The sequence below is a fragment of the Trachypithecus francoisi genome, unplaced genomic scaffold (genome assembly GCF_009764315.1).
Source record: "Trachypithecus francoisi isolate TF-2019V2 unplaced genomic scaffold, Tfra_2.0 Lachesis_group17, whole genome shotgun sequence".
Classification (NCBI taxonomy): domain Eukaryota; kingdom Metazoa; phylum Chordata; class Mammalia; order Primates; family Cercopithecidae; genus Trachypithecus; species Trachypithecus francoisi.
In genome coordinates this window covers 13,892,340-13,915,346 of record NW_022681462.1, presented here as the reverse complement: position 1 = coordinate 13,915,346, position 23,007 = coordinate 13,892,340, and the positions used below count along the sequence as shown (strand labels likewise).

Sequence of the window (23,007 nt, the reverse complement as noted above, 5' to 3'; positions counted from 1 at the left end):
ATTAGTAGCGAGACTTAAAATTGAATTATCTACAATGCGTGAACCTTTAAGATTTTAAAAATACGGTATGTGTTCAATGTAGGTAATGTTTACAAATATATACTGAAATAGACTGATTCATCATCACAAGGTGAGTTTTATGCTTTATCTTTCTAGCCTTACTGCCTTCCTCTGGTTAGAAAAAAAAAATATATATATATATATATATATAAATTCTTTAGGCAAGCTGGGAAACATCCAAGTTTGTTTTCTTTTCTTTTTTTTGAGACAGAGTCTCGCTCTCTCACCCAGGCTGAAGTGCAGTGGCGCCATCTGCTCACCGGAAGCTCCGCCTCCCGGGTTCACACCATTCTCCTGCCTCAGCTTCCCCAGTAGTTGGGACTACAGGCGCCTACCACCACGCCTGTCTAATTTTTTGTATTTTTAGTAGAAACGGGGTTTCACTGTGTTATCAAGGATGGTCTCGATCTCCTGACCTAGTGATCCACCCACCTCGGCCTCCCAAAGTCCTGGGATTACAGGTGTCAGCCACTGTGCCTGGCCGCAAGTTTGTTTCCTGAATAGACACTAAATATTAGCTAGAAACAGAGTCTGAGTCACTTTCATTTGGGTATATATTTATTTAGAATGCATACTAACAGCATGATGATAAACTGTCATTCACAAACCTGTACCAAGAAGCACATAATCTTTAAAATGTGTTGTTTTTCACAAGTAATTTAAGTGAGCATTACTATTATTTGGTACTTGAGTCAAAGACGACATTTAGATTCTTCAGCTTTGAAGCATTTAGTAACATCCTTGTTTAGTCAGGCAGAGGAAAGAAATTCAAAAGCAGTTTCTTTTTCTTCTGTCAGTTCCTTTGCAGTAAGATCCATCTTCTCACGTGAGAAATCATTAATAGGGAGACCTTCAACAAACTTCCAGGTCTTATTCTGTTTGAAAATAATGCAAATAAGAGATTTAAAGTGGAACTGATCTTTTAATAAGCAACAACCTAGTTTGAACTTATATTTAGAGGTATATCTGTTTTAAAGTCTGATTCTAAAGAAGTAAATCAAAATCCAGATTTTAATTAATAGATAATTCTAATAAAAACTCAACACTTGAATTTTAAACCTCTTGAATCTAAAAAAAAAAAAATCTTTAAAATGATTGACTTGGCCGGGCATGGTGGCTCAAGCCTGTAATCCCAGCACTTTGGGAGGCCGAGACGGGCGGATCACGAGGTCAGGAGATCGAGACCATCCTGGCTAACACAGTGAAACCCCGTCTCTACTAAAAAATACAAAAACTAGCCGGGCGAGGTGGCGGGTGCCTGTAGTCCCAGCTACTCGGGAGGCTGAGGCAGGAGAATGGCGTAAACCCGGGAGGCGGAGCTTGCAGTGAGCTGAGATCCGGCCACTGCACTCCAGTCCGGGCGACAGAGCGAGACTCCGCCTCAAAAAAAAAAAAAAAAAAAAAAAAAAAAAAGATTGACTTTAGCACGTTTATAATAAACAGCAACAACACTGAAAACCATTGCTTCATTTAGAAATATACTATTTGTAGGTCTCTAATACTAGAGGCATAATAACATACTGTGTCTAGTAGGAAGAGATTAATTTTCCTTTCCAGATTAATTTCAATCACAAAAATTTTTAATGACCTGAAGTTGAAATACATAGTTTTATTTTTTTAATTTTTTTAGAGTTTTTTAAAAAAATTATTATTATACTTCAAGTTCTAGGGTACATGTGCATAATGTGCAGGTTTGTTACATATGTATACCTGTGCCATGTTGGTGTGCTGCACCCGTCAACTCGTCAGCACCCATCAACTCGTCATTTACATCAGGTATAACTCCCAATGCAATCCCCCCCCCCATATAGTTTTAAAGCTGAGAAACATGTCTATTTTAGTAAAGGAACAATTTTCTAGATGAAGTTATACCATTCTGTTTTATTTTTGGGGGGACAGGGTCCTGCTCTGTTGCCGAGGATGTGGGACCACAGGTGTGTGCCACCATGCCCGGCTAATTATTTTATTTTTGCAGAGATGGGGGTCTCAGTATGTTGCCCGGGCTGGTCTTGAACTCCTGGGCTCAAGCAATCTTGCCACCTTGGCCTTCCAAAGTGTTGGGATTATAGGCATGAGCCACTGTGCCTGGCCAATAATACCATTCTTAAGGGAAACATATAACTACTTTCTCAAAGAAGGGAAATAGCTCCAAAATACCTTACCTTGATTACAACAGGGAATGAGTAGAGCAGATCATCAGGAACACCATACGAGTTGCCATCAGAGATAACACCCATGGACACGAACTCTCCCTGGACATAACAATGTTTCACATACTCATGGTGATTAATTTACACAACTGACACATGAACTAATAAAATTAAACCAGGTGACCCTTTCTTAGTATGTTCATAACATCATTACTGTGTAAGGAACTATCATCAGCACCAGGTACTTCCACGACAAGATAACTTTCATGGATGTTATTTCATTTCATGCTTCCGTATCATATGTGAAGTAGGCCAGGGAAACCTAATCCTCATTTCCTAATCCTCACAGATGAGGAAGCTGTGGCCTAGAAGAAAAAATTTCACCCCTACTATGTATCAGGCATTGTGCTACGTGTTTTCCATATACAATCTCCTTTAACCCTCGCAACCCTGTGTATAATAGTAATGTCATGTAAAAGATGACAAAACAGCTCAGAAAGGTCAAGGCTAAGAAACTCCAAAGTTTAATTAGTTAATAGGCAGCTGAGCTGAGAAATCAACCTAACCTGACGATAACCTAAAGGCTATATCCTTTTTATATTATATCACCAGGCAACAAAAATAAAACAGAGTGACCTGTGCAAATCACTAAATCCTTACCTCTGGGGTTCCAAACCAGATGTCCCTGACGTGGTCACAGATGGCTTTTGCAGCAGACATTGCACTGGATAGTTTTCGAGCCTTGATGACAGCAGCGCCACGCTGCTGCACAGTCTGGGAAAGGGGCAGGCGAAAGCAGCAGTGTTACTTGGTCATGAAAGCAACATTTTCATTGATTCCAAGTCAAACTTGGGGTGAAAGGCTATGACCAGAGTTTAATGTGTCCCCTCCAAAATCATGCAACAACCTGATGTTAGCCTTACCAATCCTTCTGGAAAAAGAAAACTGTATCTTCCCATACAAAGTTTATCATATGTCAAAGACATGGGTCTTGGTATAAGTCGCAACTGCTGTGCTACAGATCACATCAGATCAGACTGGATCATGACTGGCTTACTAAGATCCCAACAGTATGCAGTCATCAGAGCAACTGTGAAAGACTTGCCCTCCTTGAAGGTTTCCTGTCCTAAGAGTCTCTCAAGAGTTCTTTATGCTCAGCGTTAAGAAGGCTCACAGATTTTTCTCACCGTGACAAATTCTCCCTTGAGCCAGCTGTCATCTTTCAGAGCTTCGTAAACACCAACTTCCTTTCCTTGCAGTTTCACCTTGGCATGGTTGACATCTGGATACTGAGTCGAGGAATGGTTTCCCCAGATAATGACATTCTTTACATCATTAGCAGTCACACCAAGTTTAAGAGCAATCTAGTTAAATTGAAAACAAATATATTACTGAGGCAAATGCTTTTTATTTCCAGTTGGGACCTGTTTTGACAAACGCCCTTAAATAAAAACCTTCTGAAATGTCAAGAGAACACAAGAGTTATATTGACTTGTAAAAAATGTAAATTTATTGCTTGGCAATTTCCTACAACAGATTAACAGTGGTAACAACTGTGGACTTGAAGCTTATGGAGTACAATGTTTAAGGGTGTGAAGCATCCCATAGTTTGTGGTTATTAGTACAGTAGGTGTATCAAACAAAAACCATTAATCAAGTAACTATTATTTATTAATCAATTTACTGTTTCTTGAATATGTAAATGTGATCTTTTGTTTCACTTTTAATGTTTACCTGGAGATGTCTTCTCAGTGCTTCTGAGTAATCAGGTATTTAGGCACTTTAGGTAAAATTTTTATTATATACCATATACAAATTAATTTTCAAATAACCCTAAATATGAAATTTTAGAGTTGGATAGGACTGAAATTACCAAGATATGACTGTCCTCATTTTATTTTATTTTATTTTTTGAGACGGAGTCTCACTCTGTCACCCAGGCTGGAGTGCAGTGGCCGGATCTCAGCTCACTGCAAGCTCCGCCTCCCGGGCTCACGCCATTCTCCTGCCTCAGCCTCCCAGGTAGCTGGGACTACAGGCACCGCCACCTCGCCCAGCTAGTTTTTTGTAGTTTTTAGTAGAGACGGGGTTTCACCGTGTTAGCCAGGATGGTCTCGATCTCCTGACCTCGCGATCCGCCCGTCTCGGCCTCCCAAAGTGCTGGGATTACAGGCTTGAGCCACCGCGCCCGGCCGACTGTCCTCATTTTATATATCAGGAAACTGAAGGAAAGAGATTTTATATGTGTCTGTGTCTGTGTGTGTGTGTGTGTGTGTGTGTGTGTGTGTGTGTATACACATATATACCCACTAAAATTCTAACATATGTAACAATCTCTAGCTATAACTCCAGAAAGCACTTTAGGGTCCTGCAATGCCTTGCAATCACATATAGTATAATAGCCACAAAAAGGGTTAAAAAGTTATGTCTTGAGCTGGGCATGGTGGCTCACGCCTATAATCCCAGCACTTTGGGAGGCCAAGGCGGGCAGATCACCTAAGATTGGCAGTTTGAGACCAGCCTGACCAACGTGGAGAAACCCTATCTCTACTAAAAATACAAAGTTAGCCGGCTTTGTGGTGCATGTCTGTAATCCCAGCTACTCGGGAGGCTGAGGCAGGAAAATCGCTTGAACCTGGGAGGTGGAGGTTGTGATGAGCCGACATTGCACAACTGCACTTCAGCCTGGGCGACAGAGTGAGACTGTCTCAAAAAAAAAAAAAAAAAAAAAAAGACATGTCTTGGTAGATTTAAATAAAATCAGCCTGTTTGTTATTTGTCTGATAAGTTTATGTGCAGAAAATAAATTGTGATCAGGTGTATGTATAATTTGTTCCTAACTAGACAACAGAATTTATGATGAAGCAGAAGGGAATGTGGAAAAATATTTTAAGAAGCAGATCTGTTTTGGTGACATGGTGGGCAATTCTTCCTTCCTCTGTGTCCCAGTAAGAATGGGAGAGAAAATTAGTTGTGCCAGAGTCTGTAGCTTTAGCACATAAATAAAACATTTGAGTATTTCCATGTAATAAAAGGAATACACTTTGATATTTTAAGGAAAATTTTAAAACAAGGGTAATAACAACTCCAAACTGAAACAACTCAAATGTCCTTCAGGAATGGTTAAATAGCCGGGCACGGTGGCTCAAGCCTGTAATCCCAGCACTTTGGGAGGCGAGACGGGCGGATCACGAGGTCAGGAGATCGAGACCATCCTGGCTAACACGGTGAAACCCCGTCTCTACTAAAAAATACAAAAAACTAGCTGGGCGAGGTGGCGGGCGCCTGTAGTCCCAGCTACTCGGGAGGCTGAGGCAGGAGAATGGCGTGAACCCGGGAGGCGGAGCTTGCAGTGATCTGAGATCCGGCCACTGCACTCCAGCCCCTGCGACAGAGTGAGACTCCGTCTCAAAAAAAAAAAGAAAAAAAGAATGGTTAAATAAACTGTATTATGTCTTACATATGCAATAGAATAAATAAAAAGGCTAAGTGGGGCCCGGCGCGGTGGCTCAGGCCTGTAATCCCAGCACTTTGGGAGGCCAAGACGGGTGGATCACGAGGTCAGGAGATCGAGACCATCCTGGCTAACACGGTGCACTCTGTCTCTACTAAAAAATACAAAAAACTTGCCGGGCGCGGTGGCCCACGCCTGTAATCCCAGCACTTTGGGAGGCCGAGGCAGGCGGATCACGAGGTCAGGAGATTGAGACCACCCTGGCTAACACGGTGAAACCTCGTCTCTACTAAAAATATAAAAAATTAGCCGGGCGTGGTGGTGCGTGCCTGTAGTCCCAGCTACTCGGAGGCTGAGGCAGGAGAATGGCATGAACCCAGGAGGTGGAGCCTGCACTCCACTGCACTCCAGGGCAGCAAAGCGAGACTCCGTCTCAAAAAAAAAAAAAAAAAAAGGGTAAGTGGAAAAACAACAAAAAGGAACAAGCAACAACCTGGATGGATCTTAAAGGCATTAAACTGAATGAAAAAGAGACAGTTTCAAAAGGTTCCTTACTGCATGATTCCATTTTTGTAAATTTTCAAAATGACAAAATTATAGACGTGGAGTACAGATAAATGATGTCAGAGACAGAGGGAGGTGTGACCATAAGGGAGAGTATGAAGGAGTTCTTTTGTGAGTGATGAAGAAATTCTGTACCATGACTATGGGGGCAGTTATAGGAATCTACACTTGTAATCAAATGTCATAGAATCATTCATAAAGACACATAAAAAAATGAATATAAAACTAGTGAAACTTCAGTAAGTCTAGTTAATAGTATTGTGTGCAGTTCATCAACTTCTTGGTTTTCATAATACTCTGTAGTTATGTAAGATACTATCAATGAGTGATGGGTACAAGGGACTTCTCTGTACTATTTTTTTTTTGCGACTTCTGAGTCTAAAATTATTTCAAAATAAAAAGTAAAAAAACAAAACAAAACAAAAAAAACCAACCAACCAACCAACCAAAAAGGATAAAGATGAAAAAAAAGGCCATTATCTAAAATGTCTGCAATGACTTGACTGGTCTTCACACTAATTTATTCAGTTAAGTAAGAAGTAAACCGTCTTTACTTTCACTCTCACTCTTAAACTAGTTGAGACTGCTTTCTGAAATCCTAAAATAGTTAAAAGTTTACTTAAAAATTTGTTTGTGATATTGTAAATCACTTTTGACCGATCGAATCCCTGCAAGTCTTGCAAGTATCAGGGCTATTATCTACAATATTTGCATTAGTCTCCACAAATTCGTTGATGGTTGGTTTCTGGGGTACCCAGCTATTGATCTGCTTAGCCTGTGGGGTAGGGTAGAGTGGCACGCTGTTCAATGAGTACCATTTTTTATGGGTGCCATGACCTGAAAGAACTGGGAAAAAAACTGCTCTTACTTATATTTATACTTAAATTTAGCTGGTATGGTATAGAAAAAGATTTATACCTTGAACAATTAACTCAAGATATATATCACCAGGAAGTTAGAGCCTGTACCTTCCCTGAATGTCAGCTTCAATGCTCCCAAGTACAGTGAAGAAAAAATGCCTCTAGGCCTCTCTGCCCTCAGTCTTCCTGGGCTCCCCTGCCTTCCTTTGTTCTTGTTGCCCTCCTCCTCTTGCTCCTTTGATCTCTTGAGCTAATCCAGTTCTGTCTGGACAGCAAAGGCCAGGTACTTTGTACCCAGCAGATATAATTTCTTAATATGATTCAAGTCACAATTAGTCTAAATTTATACGTACCCGGGATAACAGTTCTTTACTCCCCTAGACACTCATGTCTGTCATAGAGGTCTGTGAAAAGTTTTTGATTAATTCTCCAGCCCTAGTAATTTTCTCACCAGCTAACTGGTATTACTGTCAAATTACCTTATCTGGTATCACTGTCAAATTACCTTGTCAGCAGACGTAAATATAGCACTGGTTTGCAAATACACAGGGAAGTTCTGCAGATGTTAAACAGTCCCTAAGTAGCTAAGGCCTCTGAATTCCAAGACAAAATATCTAGCAACCATTCCTGTAAGAAAAACTTATCTTTGGGTTTGTTATTTTTCTCACTGGATAAACAACTTCTTTTAGAGGAAGAAAGTGCTTCTTCAATGACTCCTTAAAAGCTCTCACTATGCCAGATTGACATGCTGAAACAGTGCCAAGCCAAGGTCGCAGGAGTAACAAAGAACATGTCCCAAAGTGCAGGTTAAAGTCTGAGGAGAGCACTTTCTTTCCTCTTTGCTCAGACTTTAGCCCTGCAGTGAAAACTGTTTTGGGCATTAGGACAAAGTATCTCTTAGCAGTACCTTTGGAAGGAGAATATTCCAATGCCTGTCTCCACCAAAGCCTCAGGTGAAACAACAACAAGTGGTTGTTAGTGTCATCGTGTTACCTCTTTCTTGTTGCAGGAACTAAATAAGTCAATTTCTGGCAATCCAGAGTTTACAACTGTAAGGCGTATAATATCTCTTCCTTTACAACTGTCCCACAGTACTCAAACTGCCTGCCTCCAGTCATTCAAACAAACTCCTATTTGTTCTCAGCTACCATCAGACCCAGCCCATAGCTTAAAGCCTCTCAGGGAATATCTGCGCTTTTTTTTTTTTTTTTTTTTTTGAGACGGAGTCTTGCTCTGCCACCCAGGCTGGAGTGCAGTGGCTGGATCTCAGCTCACTGCAAGCTCCGCCTCCCGGGTTTATGCCATTCTCCTGCCTCAGCCTCCCGAGTAGCTGGGACTACAGGCGCCCGCCTCGTCGCCCGGCTAGTTTTTTGTATTTTTAAGTAGAGACAGGGTTTCACCGTATTAGCCAGGATGGTCTCGATCTCCTGACCTCGTGATCCGCCCGTCTCGGCCTCCCAAAGTGCTGGGATTACAGGCTTGAGCCACCGCACCCAGCATATCTGCGCTTTAAGCTAAAAATTTAAGGGTTGTTACCCAACAACCCTTTAAGTTAGGAATGTTTAGGCTGTATGCTTCTTAGAAAGAAGAAATCAACTAATAATAATAGCAGCCAACCTTTCTTGCATTTACTATGTGCAGGCACCATGCTAAGGGCTTAAAATGGATCTTATTTAATCCTCATAAGAACTCTCTGAGTTAGATATTGGCCCGCACAGGTCTCTGAGTTCCCTTAGTATTTACTGATAATTATCTTTACCATCCTAAAGATAAGGGAGTGGCAGGATAATAGGATCATTGTAGGGAGAAAATCAGCAGTAAGACATATGAACAAAGATCTCTCTCTTTTTTTTTTTTCCTTTTTGTGGAGAACGGGGTCTCGCTGTATTACCCAGGCAGGTCTCGAACTCCTGGGCTCAAGCTATCCTCCCGCCTCTGCCTCCCTGAGAGCTGGGATTACAGGCATGAGCCACCGTGCCCCACGAAAGATCTCTGTGACATGAATAAGTTTAAAGAAAAATGCTGTGCCTTGATATGCATATGCAAACATCTCCATAAACCTTTTAGCAGCATTGTTTCAGCAAGTCCCACCTTTTGCCGTAAGGCGGTTTTCTCCTATCTCAGTAAACAGAGCATACAATCTACACGGAGATGTTCCATTGCCCAGGGACCATTGCCCAGGGACCGGCAGGAGACAGATGCTTTTCTCTTACTTGAGATTAAGAGAATGGTGATGACCTTTAACCAGCAAGCTGCCTTCAGGCACTTGTTTAACAAAGCACACCCTGCACAGCCCAAAATCCCTTAAACCTTGAGTTACCACAGCACATGTCTCTTGCAAGGACAAAGTTGGGGGTAGGGTCACAGATTAATAGCATCTCAAATACAGAACAAAATGGAGTCTCTTATGTCTGCTTCCTTCTATATAGACACAGTAACGGGCTGATCTCTCTTTCTTTTCCCCACAGATATATTACATTTTAATCATTGAATGTACTTTCTCAAATTCACAGAGCTAGTAAGTGGACTAAGGTCAGTTGATACCATTAGGTAAGACCATACATAAGGGTTTCGAGTCAGGCAAATCAAGTGGCTCCATAATTTATGAGCTGTATGACTCTGAGCAGGTTCTCTGACTTCCCTGGGCCTCAGGTTTCTTACCTAAAGCAGGGATAATATGAGATACTTCATATAGTTACTATAAAAATTAAATGGAAAATTACATGTATAGCATTCAATCTACAGTAGATGCTTAACAAATGTATATTCTTTTCTCTTTCACTAGGCATTCCAGTGCTGAAGGATTATTAATTCTTAGGTTAGGGCAGCAGTGCTTCAACTTAGACCTCACAGCATCTTCCGGTTAACAATTTTTTTTGAAACTAAAGTTATCTTTCTCGGCCGGGCGCGGTGGCTCAAGCCTGTAATCCCAGCACTTTGGGAGGCCGAGACGGGCGGATCACGAGGTCAGGAGATCGAGACCATCCTGGCTAACACGGTGAAACCCCGTCTCTACTAAAATATACAAAAAATTAGCCGGGCGAGATGGCGGGCGCCTGTAGTCCCAGCTACTCGGGAGGCTGAGGCGAGAGAATGGCGTAAACCCGGGAGGCGAAGCATGCAGTGAGCTGAGATCCGGCCACTGCACTCCAGCCTGGGCGACAGAGCGAGACTCTGTCTCAAAATAAAAAAAAAAAAAAAAAAAAAAAAAAGAAACTAAAGTTATCTTTCTCTAGAAGAGAAAGCACTGAACTCATAGACCTATCTAGCAGTGATGACCTACAGACAAGAAGGGATGGCCAGAAAAGCATTAGGGCAACGGACAGAGGTTCTGTCCAGGAACGGGCACCAGGACCAGTTAGATCTGAAAAAGCCTAGGAAACTAGCTCAGATCAGTTGCTTGGCTTCTAATTTTTTGAAAAGCTATTGTTAATTCCTTGGTCACTGGCTCCTTGGAATACTTATCTATGGCTCCAAGGGTAAAGAAAATTAGCAACAGAGTTTAGCTCCTAAGTAGTGAAAGTAGCAAATTTCACAGATACACATAGAATATTAAAAAGACATAAACTGAAAATTAAATATAAAATTGCAAAATCTGAATTTGATTGCTTAGCTGCAGGTAAAACAGAAGCAGAACCACACAATCACGCAAAGCTCAAGTCTTTGTTTATATAATCTCCTATGTATCTGAAAAAATTAAAACTAAATTATGTACCATCATGTATACTAATTTTTAACCACTGTAACAAGAGAACATTAGTAACTGCATTTCATTATAGTTAGCAACTGAAATATAGTTAAAGACAAAATCAAGTAGGAAGTAAAGCCTCTGGTCCTTTACGAGAATACATTTAAAGACTCCCTAACAAATTAATAATAATTTACTTTTAATTTAATAAAAGTAATAGGTTCCTACTAAACAAAAACAAGAAAAAAGCACAAACTCAGATTCAGTTATTTTAAAAGTGAGAGAAAAATGTTTTAAAGTTGAACAATCACAAGATTTAAAGGACATTTTTCTTACTTGAGCTTTAGCTCGGTTGTGATCCAAACGAGTCAAGCAACTGAAGTTCTCCTTGGGGATGGATGGAGCTGACTTGGACGCAGTCAGGCAGTTGGTATTGGCTGGGTTACCCACAACAATAACCTGGGAGGAATGGAAAGCACTGAAGACTTACAGACTATATACTTACTAACCATGTTAAAATTTGACTGAAAATGTCTAACAGGTAGCGGTACAGGGGAGGCTTGGGAAACACCAAATACAATATAGCATAGGAAAATACATTTTAAGTTATAAAAATCTTTAATAAAATGGTAATAAAATTTTTGAAATAATATCAGATTTATAGAAAAGTTACAATCATATTACAGAGACTGACTCCCATATATCTTTAGTCTTTGTTTTTTTTTTTTTTGGTACCTCTTTTGACAAGCTGCAGACAAGATACTTCATTGTCTCTAAGTACTGCAGTGCTGGCAAATATTTCTCACAAACAAGGACGCTTTGCAGAGGTGGAATTACTGCGCAAGGAGTACTTTACCTCCAAACAGCCTGCAATTTAGCAGTTTGAACAACCTTCTAATCTTTTACTGGCACTTGTGGATTTCTATTCAACTCATTTATATTATTTTCTGTGATGACAGAAAGTAAGTTAACTATTGAAAATGAAGTCCACAGAAAGCAAAAAATGCAGACATCTATGAAATGTTACTGATAGAACATTATAATGGGCAACTTAAAAAATTTTATAAAAATTTTCTTTCACTTTTTTTTTTTTTAAAATAGGAAAGTATACGGAAATCAGTTAAACCTTTAACCGGCAAGCCTATTTGCTGTATGACAATTAAGTTCTAGTTAATTGATAGTTCACAAATAAAAGAAGGTTTGGCTGGGTGTCGTGGCTCACACCTGTAATCCCAGCACTTTGGGAGGCAAAGGCAGGTGGATCACCTGAGGTCACAAGTTCGAGACCAGCCTTGGCCAACATGGTGAAACCCCATCTCTACTAAAAATACAAAAATTAGCCAGGTGTGGTGGCGCGCGCCTGTAGTCCCAGCTACTCAGGAGGCTGAGACAGGAGAAATGCTTGAACCCGGGAGGTGGAGGTTGCAGTGAGCCAAGATTGCACCACTGCACTCCAGCCTGGGTGACAGAGCAAGACTCCATCTCAAAAAAAATAAAAATAAATAAATAAATAAATAAAAGGGCTTATTGCATTATTAAGACATATTTAGAATCTAAATAGTTTTAACCCAAAGAGACAGAACTATAAGTCATACTGACTCAATTCTTCAAGAGACAAGCATATGAAAATTCCTCTGCATTCAGAAAATCTGAGCATTCAGAAACCACTATCTTCTACTCCTGAGAATAAACTTACCTTACAGCTAGCTCTTTTCACAATCACACACAAATTTTAATGTCTAAATAAATATTCCCACTCAGCAAAAATGCACCAGAAGGTCCTATGCCTTCTCTATAGGTTTAAGAACTAATATTAAGGCCGGGCGCGGTGGCTCAAGCCTGTAATCCCAGCACTTTGGGAGGCCGAGACGGGCGGATCACGAGGTCAGGAGATCGAGACCATCCTGGCTAACACGGTGAAACCCCGTCTCTACTAAAAATACAAAAAACTAGCCGGGCGAGGTGGCGGCGCCTGTAGTCCCAGCTACTCGGGAGGCTGAGATAGGAGAATGGCGTGAACCCGGGAGGCAGAGCTTGCAGTGAGCTGAGATCTGGCCACTGCACTCCAGCCTGGGTGACAGAGCAAGACTCCGTCTCAAAAAAAAAAAAAAAAAAAAAAAAAAAAGAACTAATATTAAATTTTCACGTTATACTAATAGGAAAAGTATTTTTGAACACTCTCAATATAGATTTCTACACTGTAACAAAAAACCCAGAAAGGGAGAGCTTATGAAGCAAAACTCTATAGCCATATTTACTGATGATTGCACAGAACTAGAAAAAAGGACAAATAATTTTGGTTTTGCTTACATGTTAAAAGCGTACGTTTCAAATGCTAATAATGAAAAATCCCTAAAATACAGTGTTGGTCACCTTAACTGACTTCTTGGCGTATTTGTCTAAGGCTGCACCCTGGGATTTGAAGATTTTCACATTTGCTTTCAGTAAATCTTTTCTCTCCATGCCTTCCCTTCTTGGCATGGAGCCCACGAGAATGGCCACATCCAGGTCTTTGAAGGCAACCTCTTCTTTATCTGTTGCGATGACATCTGTGGACATGGCAATAAATATGCAGAGCTACTTAAACACCAAAGTTTTGAAGTTTTCTTTTTCATATTGAATCTACCCATTAATTCTTTCACTTGTTGCAAGTGTTTATATATCACAATGATATGCATTTCAGGAGCCTAACAAAAGAAAGATAATATATTAATTTAACAATCATAACATCAGAAATGTCAATATATTTATTTTGCTTTTCCTATTTCAGTAATTATCTTAAATGTCAAAAACTCCATAGCTTTTATCTTTTATAATCATATATGATGCAAGGTATAATGATGACTTTTGAAGCAACACTTGTTATTCACACTAATTACCACACAACACAAAAGAGCAACTAATTCACCCAACCTTTAAATTACAATTACTTTAAGGTCTAAGACACCAATCACAAATTTAAAAATAATAAATGTTTATTGAGGAGTTTTGTGCCAGGGATAATGCTGAGATTTATATTATTATCAAATTTAATCTTCCTATTTTATAGATGGAGACACTGAGATTTAGAGTTTAACTCGCCACCATCAAAGGATAATGGAGTTGTAATTCCAGCCTAGGTTGCTCCAGAGTTCAGCCACTATGCTCCAGTGTTAGTACAATAAGCAAACATCACTTGCTTTTTGAAGAACATACGTCATCACACTTCTTTTTTTTTTTTTTTTTTTTTTTTTTTGAGACGGAGTCTTGCTCTGCCGCCCAGGCTGGAGTGCAGTGGCCGGGTCTCAGCTCACTGCAAGCTCCGCCTCCTGGGTTTACGCCATTCTCCTGCCTCAGCCTCCCAAGCAGCTGGGACTACAGGCGCCCGCCATGTCGCCCGGCTAGTTTTTTTTGTATTTTTTAGTAGAGACGGGGTTTCACCATGTTAGCCAGGATGGTCTCGATCTCCTGACCTCGTGATCCGCCCGTCTCGGCCTCCCAAAGTGCTGGGATTACAGGCTTGAGCCACCGCGCCCGGCCGGGCACACTTCTTTGTTGATTGTATTAAAAAAGCTATGACCAACATTCAGCATTTTCACTGGAATATTGGCTAGTTGCATCATAGTCAAGGCTGCCATAAGTCTGAAAATGGGCATAGACAGGAACACCAGTTGGAGGAAAAAAAAATTATCTTCCTTAAAAAAAACACATCCTTATTTGCTGAACTTTCCCTTCCCTCTCATATTCACATCTGGCAGAGGACAAACCAAGTGCAATCTGGGCCTTTAGAGAAAGCACAGGGAATTCAGCAAAGAAAGGAATACAAATGGGAAAAAGCAGCAAAGTTGATTTGGAAGGAGCTGTGGGTGAGAAAAGGGAACCAACAAAATAGTGTGGGCAGTCACGTATTCTTCTACAGAACTTTGTAACCAAAAGACTTAGATGGCAGATTATCCCTTCTAGCAAATGTTTATTCAACAGATGAAGAATTTTAAGGAAAGTTTTTCTTGGAAGGTATATATTATTTTGCTTTGTGCAAACTTCTAGGAGAGTTTCATTAATTAATCCTTACCAAAAGAAAGACTATGATGAAGATATAGCTGAAGAAATATATTCAAATTAATTTAGAATATTTTAATAAATTTTCAATCAAATTTAAGGCTTCCTTATTATATTCATGTTATAGTTCAACGATCTGCAAAGGCCCTTAGCTGAGCTCTTCTGGGTTTTTTCAAACTATAGAGCATATGGTAAGGACAATTTATACTATGTCTCAACCTGATGATTGGTAGATGGGATGGGGACCATATAAGGAACCAATCAACTTCCAGAGCAATGTATAGCTATGAAGGACATCCTTCAAAACTGAGACAAGTTTTCCATTACAGGATGCTACTATTACCATTTAAGGAGACTCCATAACAACACAACATAGACAATTCCTACGTTGTCTATAATATGTGTGTGTAGACAATGTCAGGTGTATAACCCTTGTGCAATATTACACTTAACTGGTATAATAAATTATATACACACACACACATTGGGGGAAAAAATGATAGTCCTTTACCTGACATTGATTGTTTCTCATTTTTTACCCTTATTTATCCTTGGTATACATAAGTAGTTAATAAGTAGTGGTAGTTCAAAATAAAAAAATCCTCTTATGAATAATTTCTAATTAAGAGCCTTTAACAAAAACCTAAAACCTGTGTTTTTTTTTTTTTTTTTTCTAGACAGAGTCTCGCTCTGCTTCCCAGGCTGGAGTGCAGTGGCGCAATCTCGGCTCACTGCAAGCTCCGCCTCCCGGGTTCACGCCATTCTCCTGCCTCAGTCTCCCCAGCAGCTGAGACTATAGGCGCCTGCCACCACACCCGGCTAATTTTTTTGTATTTTTAGTAGAGATGGGGTTGCATCGTGTTAGCCAGGTTGGTCTTGATCTCCTGACCTTGTGATCCGCCTGCCTCGGCCTCCCAAAGTGTTGAGATTACAGGTGTAAACCACCGCGCCTGGCCCTAAAAACCTGTATTTTGTAAGAAATCAAATACTATAAAATCCCTTCTCTACTCCCCAACTCACCTTTCAGGAGGGGAAGGGCACAGTCTTGCAGTTCCATTAGGACACCGTCAAGGACACCCATCATGGGGGTGATATCCAACAGCACAAGAATTATAGGCTACCAAAAAGCAAGGACAGCATCTGTTAGTGTAGGCTATTTCACTTAGACACAAGAAAGTTTTTTCACATACTTTTTATTTGGTATGTACATGCATGTAATTCCCATTAATTAGTCATGATCATTATTTCAGGAGGTCAGGTATGTGGCACTATGCCACTTTCAGAAAGAAGGATGCTATAAAACCAGCATTGGTTTGCTAACAAACACAGTGAGAGGAATCACCACTACTCAGTTTTTTAAGAGTACATGAAAAAAAACATTAAACTGAGTGACATGCCATAGTTTGCTCTTATTGTTAATAGCTGTATGTTTGATTTCAGTTCATGAAAGAATAATTCAGTATCCATGGGTCAAGAAACTGAATAAATGAATACCTTAGAAAAGGATTTTAGTGTATATTAATCAGGCTTGCTGAAAGTCAGAGTGCCTGCTTCAACTGGGAAGCAGATTTCCTGACTCTTTTGGTTCTAAAGGCCATTTATTAACAAGGGAGTGCTTATTGAGTAACTCTCCCACATGACTGTAAGTTACTGTCATTAGTGATATCTCCCATTGACTGACACCTGCTGGTTGCACCAAGTCAACTAAGTACAATATATGGAAGAGTTCTCATTTCCAAAGTGTTTTCAGTGCCTGGAGGCATACATACAAATTTACTTGCTTCCAATTATAGCAATGTGCCTATTACATTTACTGAGATTACACATTCCTTCATTGTTTTACAATTTGTGTACAAATACAGAATTTTACTAACCATATTCTTACTCTAATAACAAGATTTATAGACACCTGTTCCTACCTGATCTTTACCAAAGACAGATCCATTTCCAATACTATACAGCAGTGAATATGCAATTTGACCAGCTGCTCCAGTCACAAGGACTCTGATTGGTTCAGACTGTAATGAAAAAGACCCATTAACATCTTTAAGTACTACTGTACCTTAAAAATATCCAGGATTTTTATCTATAGTAAGAAATCCACATACTTTAAAAGTGAATGTAAAATTTTAAAGTCCTTTTGCATCTGGCTTAGTAGAAAATGAATGTGCTGCATATTTACATGGTGTTATTTAACTCTCACCATATAGGGAGCTAAAAGTGTTATCCTGGATTTACTTACATAATCTTATCAACTTTTTTGGGGTATTTTACCACTAAAATAGGCTCAACAATGTTGATGTGTTCAGTATGTGGTGATCCAAACCCTGGCAGCCACTAGAGCCACACAAATCCTTATTATGCAAAGCCCCCACTCCCATCTGCTCAATAGAATCTTCAAACCAAGAAAAGGAGTAAACGAGGCTAAAACTTTCCATTTACATTGAGCCAATACATTTAAATAAGACAATTAATCGGCAGGGCGTGGTGGCTCATGCCTGTAATCCCAGCATATTGGGAGGCTGAGGCGGGTGGATCACGCGGTCAGGAGGAGTTCAAGACCAGCCTGGCTAACATGGTGAAACCCCATCTCTACTAAAAATACAAAAATTAGCCGGGTGTGGTGGTGCGTGCCTGTAATCCCAGCTACTTGGGAGGCTGAGGCTGGAGAATCGCTTGAACCCAGGAGGTGGAAGTTGCAGTGAGCTGAGACTGTGCCACTGCACTCCAGCCTGGCAACAGAGCAAGACTCTGTCTCAAAAAAAAAAAAAAGGACAATTAATTGCTATTCAACTTTATTGTCTGGAGGAGGAAAAACAAGATTTTTTATTTCAGGAGAAACAACAGTAACATGTAGTGACAGACAGCTGACAACCTGATTCCAAGGGAAAATTATTTTTAAAAGCAAGGAGGGAAGACATACAAACAGAAATTTCAACAGATCCTGAACAAACTACAGACATAGAAACAAAGATGGGCCGGGCGCGGTGGCTCAAGCCTGTAATCCCAGCACTTTGGGAGGCCGAGACGGGCGGATCACGAGGTCAGGAGATCGAGACCATCCTGGCGAACACGGTGAAACCCCGTCTCTACTAAAAATACAAAAACTAGCCGGGCGAGGTGGCGGGCGCCTGTAGTCCCAGCTACTCGGGAGGCTGAGGCAGGAGAATGGCGTAAACCTGGGAGACGGAGCTTGCAGTGAGCTGAGATCCGGCCACTGCACTCTAGTCCGGGCGACAGAGCGAGACTCCGCCTCAAAAAAAAAAAAAAAAAAGAAACAAAGATAACTGATATTCAAGGTGATGACTGAGTAAAAAAAAGACTAAGCTGACAGAATTTTAAAAAATAGAAATATTTCTATTAAGAACAAAACAATGTTTAGAAACATAATGGGTAAGTTTAATTAGACAGAAAAATTCAATTAAGGTGAACCATTCCTTTCCCTGACAATGCTGGGTAAATGTACTTTCACTGTTACCTTTACCCCTACCTGCATGGAGAAATGGTCCACTGATGTGACTAAGCCTAGAAGTATTTGGTTTCTTTTTAAGATCCTTCCTCCAGATGAGAGTCATGGCTCTGAGACGAAACATGGATGGATAGTCTCGAAGGCTTCTTTTAAGCTTCTAACTCTAAGCTCTGAAGGTCAGCAGAACTCAGCAATTTGGTACTCACTCACAGAAGTCAAAGAAAAAATAAAATTCAAAAAAGAAGTGTCAGGCCAGGCACGGTGGCTCATGCCTGTAATCCCAGCACTCTGGGAGGCCGAGGCAGGCAGATCACCTGAGGTTGGGAGTTTGAGACCAGCCTGACCAACATGGAGAAACCCCCGTCTCTACTAAAAATACAAAATTAGCTGGGTGTGGTGGCAGGTGCCTCCCAGCTATTTGGAAGGCTGAGGCAGGTGAATGGCTTGAACCTGGGAGGCAGAGGTTGCAGTGAGCCAAGATAGTGCCATTACATTCCAGCCTGGGCAACAAGAGCGAAACTCCATCTCAAAAATAAATAAATAAATAAATAAATAAATAATAAATAAATGTCAACTGGTGTAGAGAAATGAATTTGATCATAACAGCTATATACTACACAATATTTGTTTTCCAATTTATTGCTATTTATAGAAAAATCTTTAATGGCCTACACATGTTTCATTCTGTCATTTTCCCTTCTTTCCTTGAAGTCAAGTAGAGTAGGTGAGGAAAAGGGAATACAGGAAGAAATTATTACTCCCTTTTCCTTTAGAATGCAAGATCCTTAAGAACATGGACTTTGTCTATTTTATTTACTGCTGTATCTCAATTGCCTAGAACAACACCTGGCCTGTAGTTGGAACTCCGATATTTGCTTGAAGGAATAGCTGGATCCTATAAAACTACCAAAAAGATGGAAATGTAAAAGAACTGTTTGGGAACATATGTAGTATGCTTTAACATTTTTTAAAAGGTATTTTCTTTATTTAAGATATTTCAGGCTGAGTGCAGTGGCTCACGCCTATGATCCCGGCACACTGCGCCGGGGGCCGGGGTGGCTGGATCACTTGAGCCCAGGAGTTCGAGACCAGCTTGGGCAAAACGGTGAGACCCTGTCTCTTAAAAAAACAATTTAGCTGGGTATGGTGGCACATGCTGTAGTTCCAGCCACTCAGGAGGCTGAGGCAGGAGAATCACTTGAGCCTTGGAAGTTAAGGCTACAGTGAGCCATTACTGTGTCAGTGCACTTCAGCCTTGGTGACAGAGTGAGATCCTGACTCAAACAAAAACTTATTCATATGTACCATGAAAACAAAAGGTATTTTATTCATATATACTATGTATTGAGAAGGCTAGAAACTTAGTGACCACAATAGTTTCAACTATAGTTAACAAAATTATTTATGTCATTAGTACTAATGATATTACCTTATAAATCCACTGATGAGCTGTTGTCTCATTTAATTCATTCATTAAACAAAACAGCATTAAGTTCCTATCATGTAGTTGGTACTATTTTGGGCCAGGGAATCCATTGGTGAATTACGTTAAGGAAACAAAAGGATACACCAATTTTCTAAAACAGGGGGCTAGAGAGGCAGTAGAGAGTCGTAATTAAAGAGATGGACTCTGGAGCCAGACTTTCTGGGTTCAAGTCCTGGCTCCACAACTCATTAACTGCATGCTCTAGGACAAGTTACTTAACCTCTCTGTATTATTTCCCCATAGTAATATGGAGATAATAATAGCAATTACCTAACGAACACAGTAGTTTTAAGTATTTACAATTATCATCGGAGAATTTTCCTCTAAAGACTTTAATAGCCTGTGGTTTTCTATTTGCATTTCTGTTGCTCTGTATTAGGCCATGAAGCCCCCTTAAGAACAGTCTGCCTTTGATACGGATTTGCATTTCCATATAGTGTTCAACCAGTATTTGTTGAATGAAGGAGGGTTAGGGTATAAAGTACCAACACATACTACTTCAATGTATAGCAAACTAGGATAAGAAAAGGGGGGCTGGAGAGATGGAAGATCACTATCTATAAAGTTTAACCTCCCATAAGGTCACCTATATGGTTAGAATAATGCAGTCAATTTTAGTAGTTACTTAAAAACATGTTCACAGTATCACAGTCCTTAGTGAAGGGGTTGTGGCCATCTAATGAACAGTTAATTCCACCTCAGCAGTTTTCTTCTGTATTTTTGGGGAAATTACTTTCACAGGTAGGTAATTCCATCTTATTAATGGTAGTATGAGGCTTAGTTAGTGTTTGAATGTTTGAAGATGAAACAGAGAAAGAAAAGTCCACGTATGGTTCTTTCTGCTCCTCTGCAACACTGCAGCTGAAAAGCAGGAGGGTGGGAGAGTCCTGCTGACTTTCACTATGTTACAGTGTGAACATAGGTTACTATTCTTTGCTCAGATATCTGGGCAGTCTGCCAAGATCCAAAGAAGGAATGTCTTTGCTCTTAGCAGGGCACCAATGACTTTCCTGCAGATGCAGGCTCTGTGCTAACTTCTCAGCTGTGAAGATTGAATTTAAGTGTCTCTGTTATTCCACAGACAGATCCACATATTCCTTTTTCACTTTCAAATTTATATATATTTCTAAATTACATGCATTTCTATAACACAAAAAACTAAGCAGTACCGTTTAGATTCCTTCATACAGTTTATTTTGCTGTCACTCCCTATAGACAACAAGCTCATTCCCCTTTGAATAAGCTTACAAAAGAAGGCTCTTTTCTAACTCTGTCCATTCACACACTCCCCTGAGGGGGGCAGGGAAATTGAGTCATGTGTGAGTTTGCTGTCAGTTCCAGCAAACTGCCAGACAAATTCTTCCTCATGTTCTGTCTCTGTGTTATCTGGCACCCCAGTGACCTTCCAGCGGTGGGGCCTTACTAGGGAAAACCAGCTAAGAATCTGTGGCCCAAAATCTCTCTGTGACCTTGAGAAAATTATCTGACCTCACCAGACTACATTATAAGAGTAGATAATATAATCTCCAAATCCTCTTTTAATTCTTTAATTCCAATATTTTGAATTGCAAGGAATAAAGCTATCAAGTAATCTACATGCTGATAACATAGTTGAGTTTGTATATGCAGTATGAACTGGTAACTTCATCCAGAATCTCAGTTAGTAAAAATTAAGTTTTCAGGGAGTTAAGTACACGTCTCTCCCCCGCTGCAAGACCTCACTGCGGTGGTCCCTATAAAAATAAAAATTCAGAAAGGCTTGATAAGTGTAAGACACAATATAGAAAAATGGCAAGAGTGTGAGACTCTTGGGGCAAATCACATTCTCTCTGGGTCTCGATAAACTCAATTTTAAGATGTGAAGTCGGGGGAGATTCGTCAAGATTACCTTTAAAAGATCCCATTCAGTTCTAAAAGCAAAAAGTCCAAGGTTCTCACATAATAAGTACCGCTGCTTTCTAGCTAAGATTATTAGGACAGAAACCACTGAAACCACAATTTAAATGACTAATTATGTGACAAAATATATAGGAAACCCAGGTTTAACACCTACTGGACATTAGTAGCTGTCTCCACTGGCCCGTTACACAGGCAGAGAGAGTAATGCCCTTGCCTTGAAAACGTTGTCTTTTCAGGTTCTGGGAAATTTCCAATTCATTCAAACATTTCTCCACATTCTCCAGCCATTTTAGTATTTTGGACATAAAGTAGGAAAAACAGTCGCAACTATAAATACAAGCCATTGTATTGATAGTAGGAAGCGATTTCTCTGAGTTTGATGACAAATGTCACCTTCAAGCAGTACGCAGAGTATTCCTACGTCAGAGTTCCTTCACCAACCTTCCCCCTCCCCCTCTCCTTCTGCAGAGACAAGCGATGGAGATCTAGGTTATCCAGGTATTCCATGACAAAATGGTTACTCTGTTACATTTAAAAGAGGTGCTTCTGGAATTCATAACATACAGTTCAACAAAGACTATCCGCAGTAGTTATCTGGCTAGTGATGCCGTCACTTCAACATGTCCTGGCATTACAAAACAGGTCAATGAACGGGTTCCAAATAACATTTTGAGAAATCAGACATGGCGGAAACACGTATCCTGCAAACGCAGATCGTAATCTGGACCACCAGGTAAATACTACCTTTCCAGCTTTTTGCTTTCAAGGGCCCTGTGACAAAAGCTCTTATAAACACTGTGGGCTAATGAGGAGAAAAAGGGGTTAGCACCCAACCTTTCCCTCCCATCGCAAACCTTATTGTCCTTATCAAACAAACAAACATCCTTTGGAAAATAGCTGCAGCGTCGTATTCTGTCCTCCTGCTAAGCAGCAGGATTAAGATCGCGCCTCTCCCAGGACAACTACTTCTCCAGAGTCCTCCTAAGAGCGCCCTATGCCCCGCAAGGTGGGAATCAATCCCTTCCCAATTACTGGGTCACTGCGACAATCCCAAGAAGATGAGTCCGAGCTTGTCAAAGGGCGCGAAGGACAGCACCTTGCACAGCTGCCTCCCAAAAATCCCTAAAGTGCAAGAAACCCCACAGAAGGGCGCGAGGGCCGGAGGTAGGCAGGAACCCGGGGCCCACACTCACCATGACTGAAAACTGCGGGGACAATTTCAACAACTGCAAAATGAGCCTCAGAGAGTCAGGTCACCTCTACGGCGGAACTGACTCGGAGAGGGCGAGCGGTGTTAGCGAGAAAACGCTCCGCTCCCGACGCGGCGCTCTCTGGGAAC

The 23,007-nt window shown here is 40.6% G+C and overlaps 1 protein-coding gene across 1 annotated transcript; it reads right to left on the bottom strand.

Annotated features, from left to right (window-relative positions):
- Window positions 1-600: 600 nt before the first annotated feature.
- On the bottom strand, window positions 601-22,974 carry MDH1 (malate dehydrogenase 1). The gene is made up of 9 exons (XM_033239215.1): window positions 22,862-22,974; window positions 16,734-16,832; window positions 15,835-15,931; window positions 13,150-13,325; window positions 11,113-11,235; window positions 3,398-3,574; window positions 2,871-2,984; window positions 2,223-2,312; window positions 601-935 (listed from the first exon to the last, which is right to left on the bottom strand). The coding sequence occupies exons 1-9, from the start codon at window positions 22,862-22,864 to the stop codon at window positions 810-812; spliced, it is 1,005 nt and encodes a 334-aa protein (XP_033095106.1). The 5' UTR covers window positions 22,865-22,974; the 3' UTR covers window positions 601-809.
- Window positions 22,975-23,007: the final 33 nt, after the last annotated feature.

What these genes read in the sequence shown, in the direction of transcription:
- MDH1 (XM_033239215.1), bottom strand. An exon ending in TGCCCTTCCCCTCCTGAAAG is followed by an intron (nt 13,326 to 15,834) that starts GTGAGTTGGGGA and finishes CCATGTCCACAG; the next exon opens with ATGTCATCGCAACAGATAAA. An exon ending in TCAAGGGAGAATTTGTCACG is followed by an intron (nt 2,985 to 3,397) that starts GTGAGAAAAATC and finishes CCCCTTTCCCAG; the next exon opens with ACTGTGCAGCAGCGTGGCGC.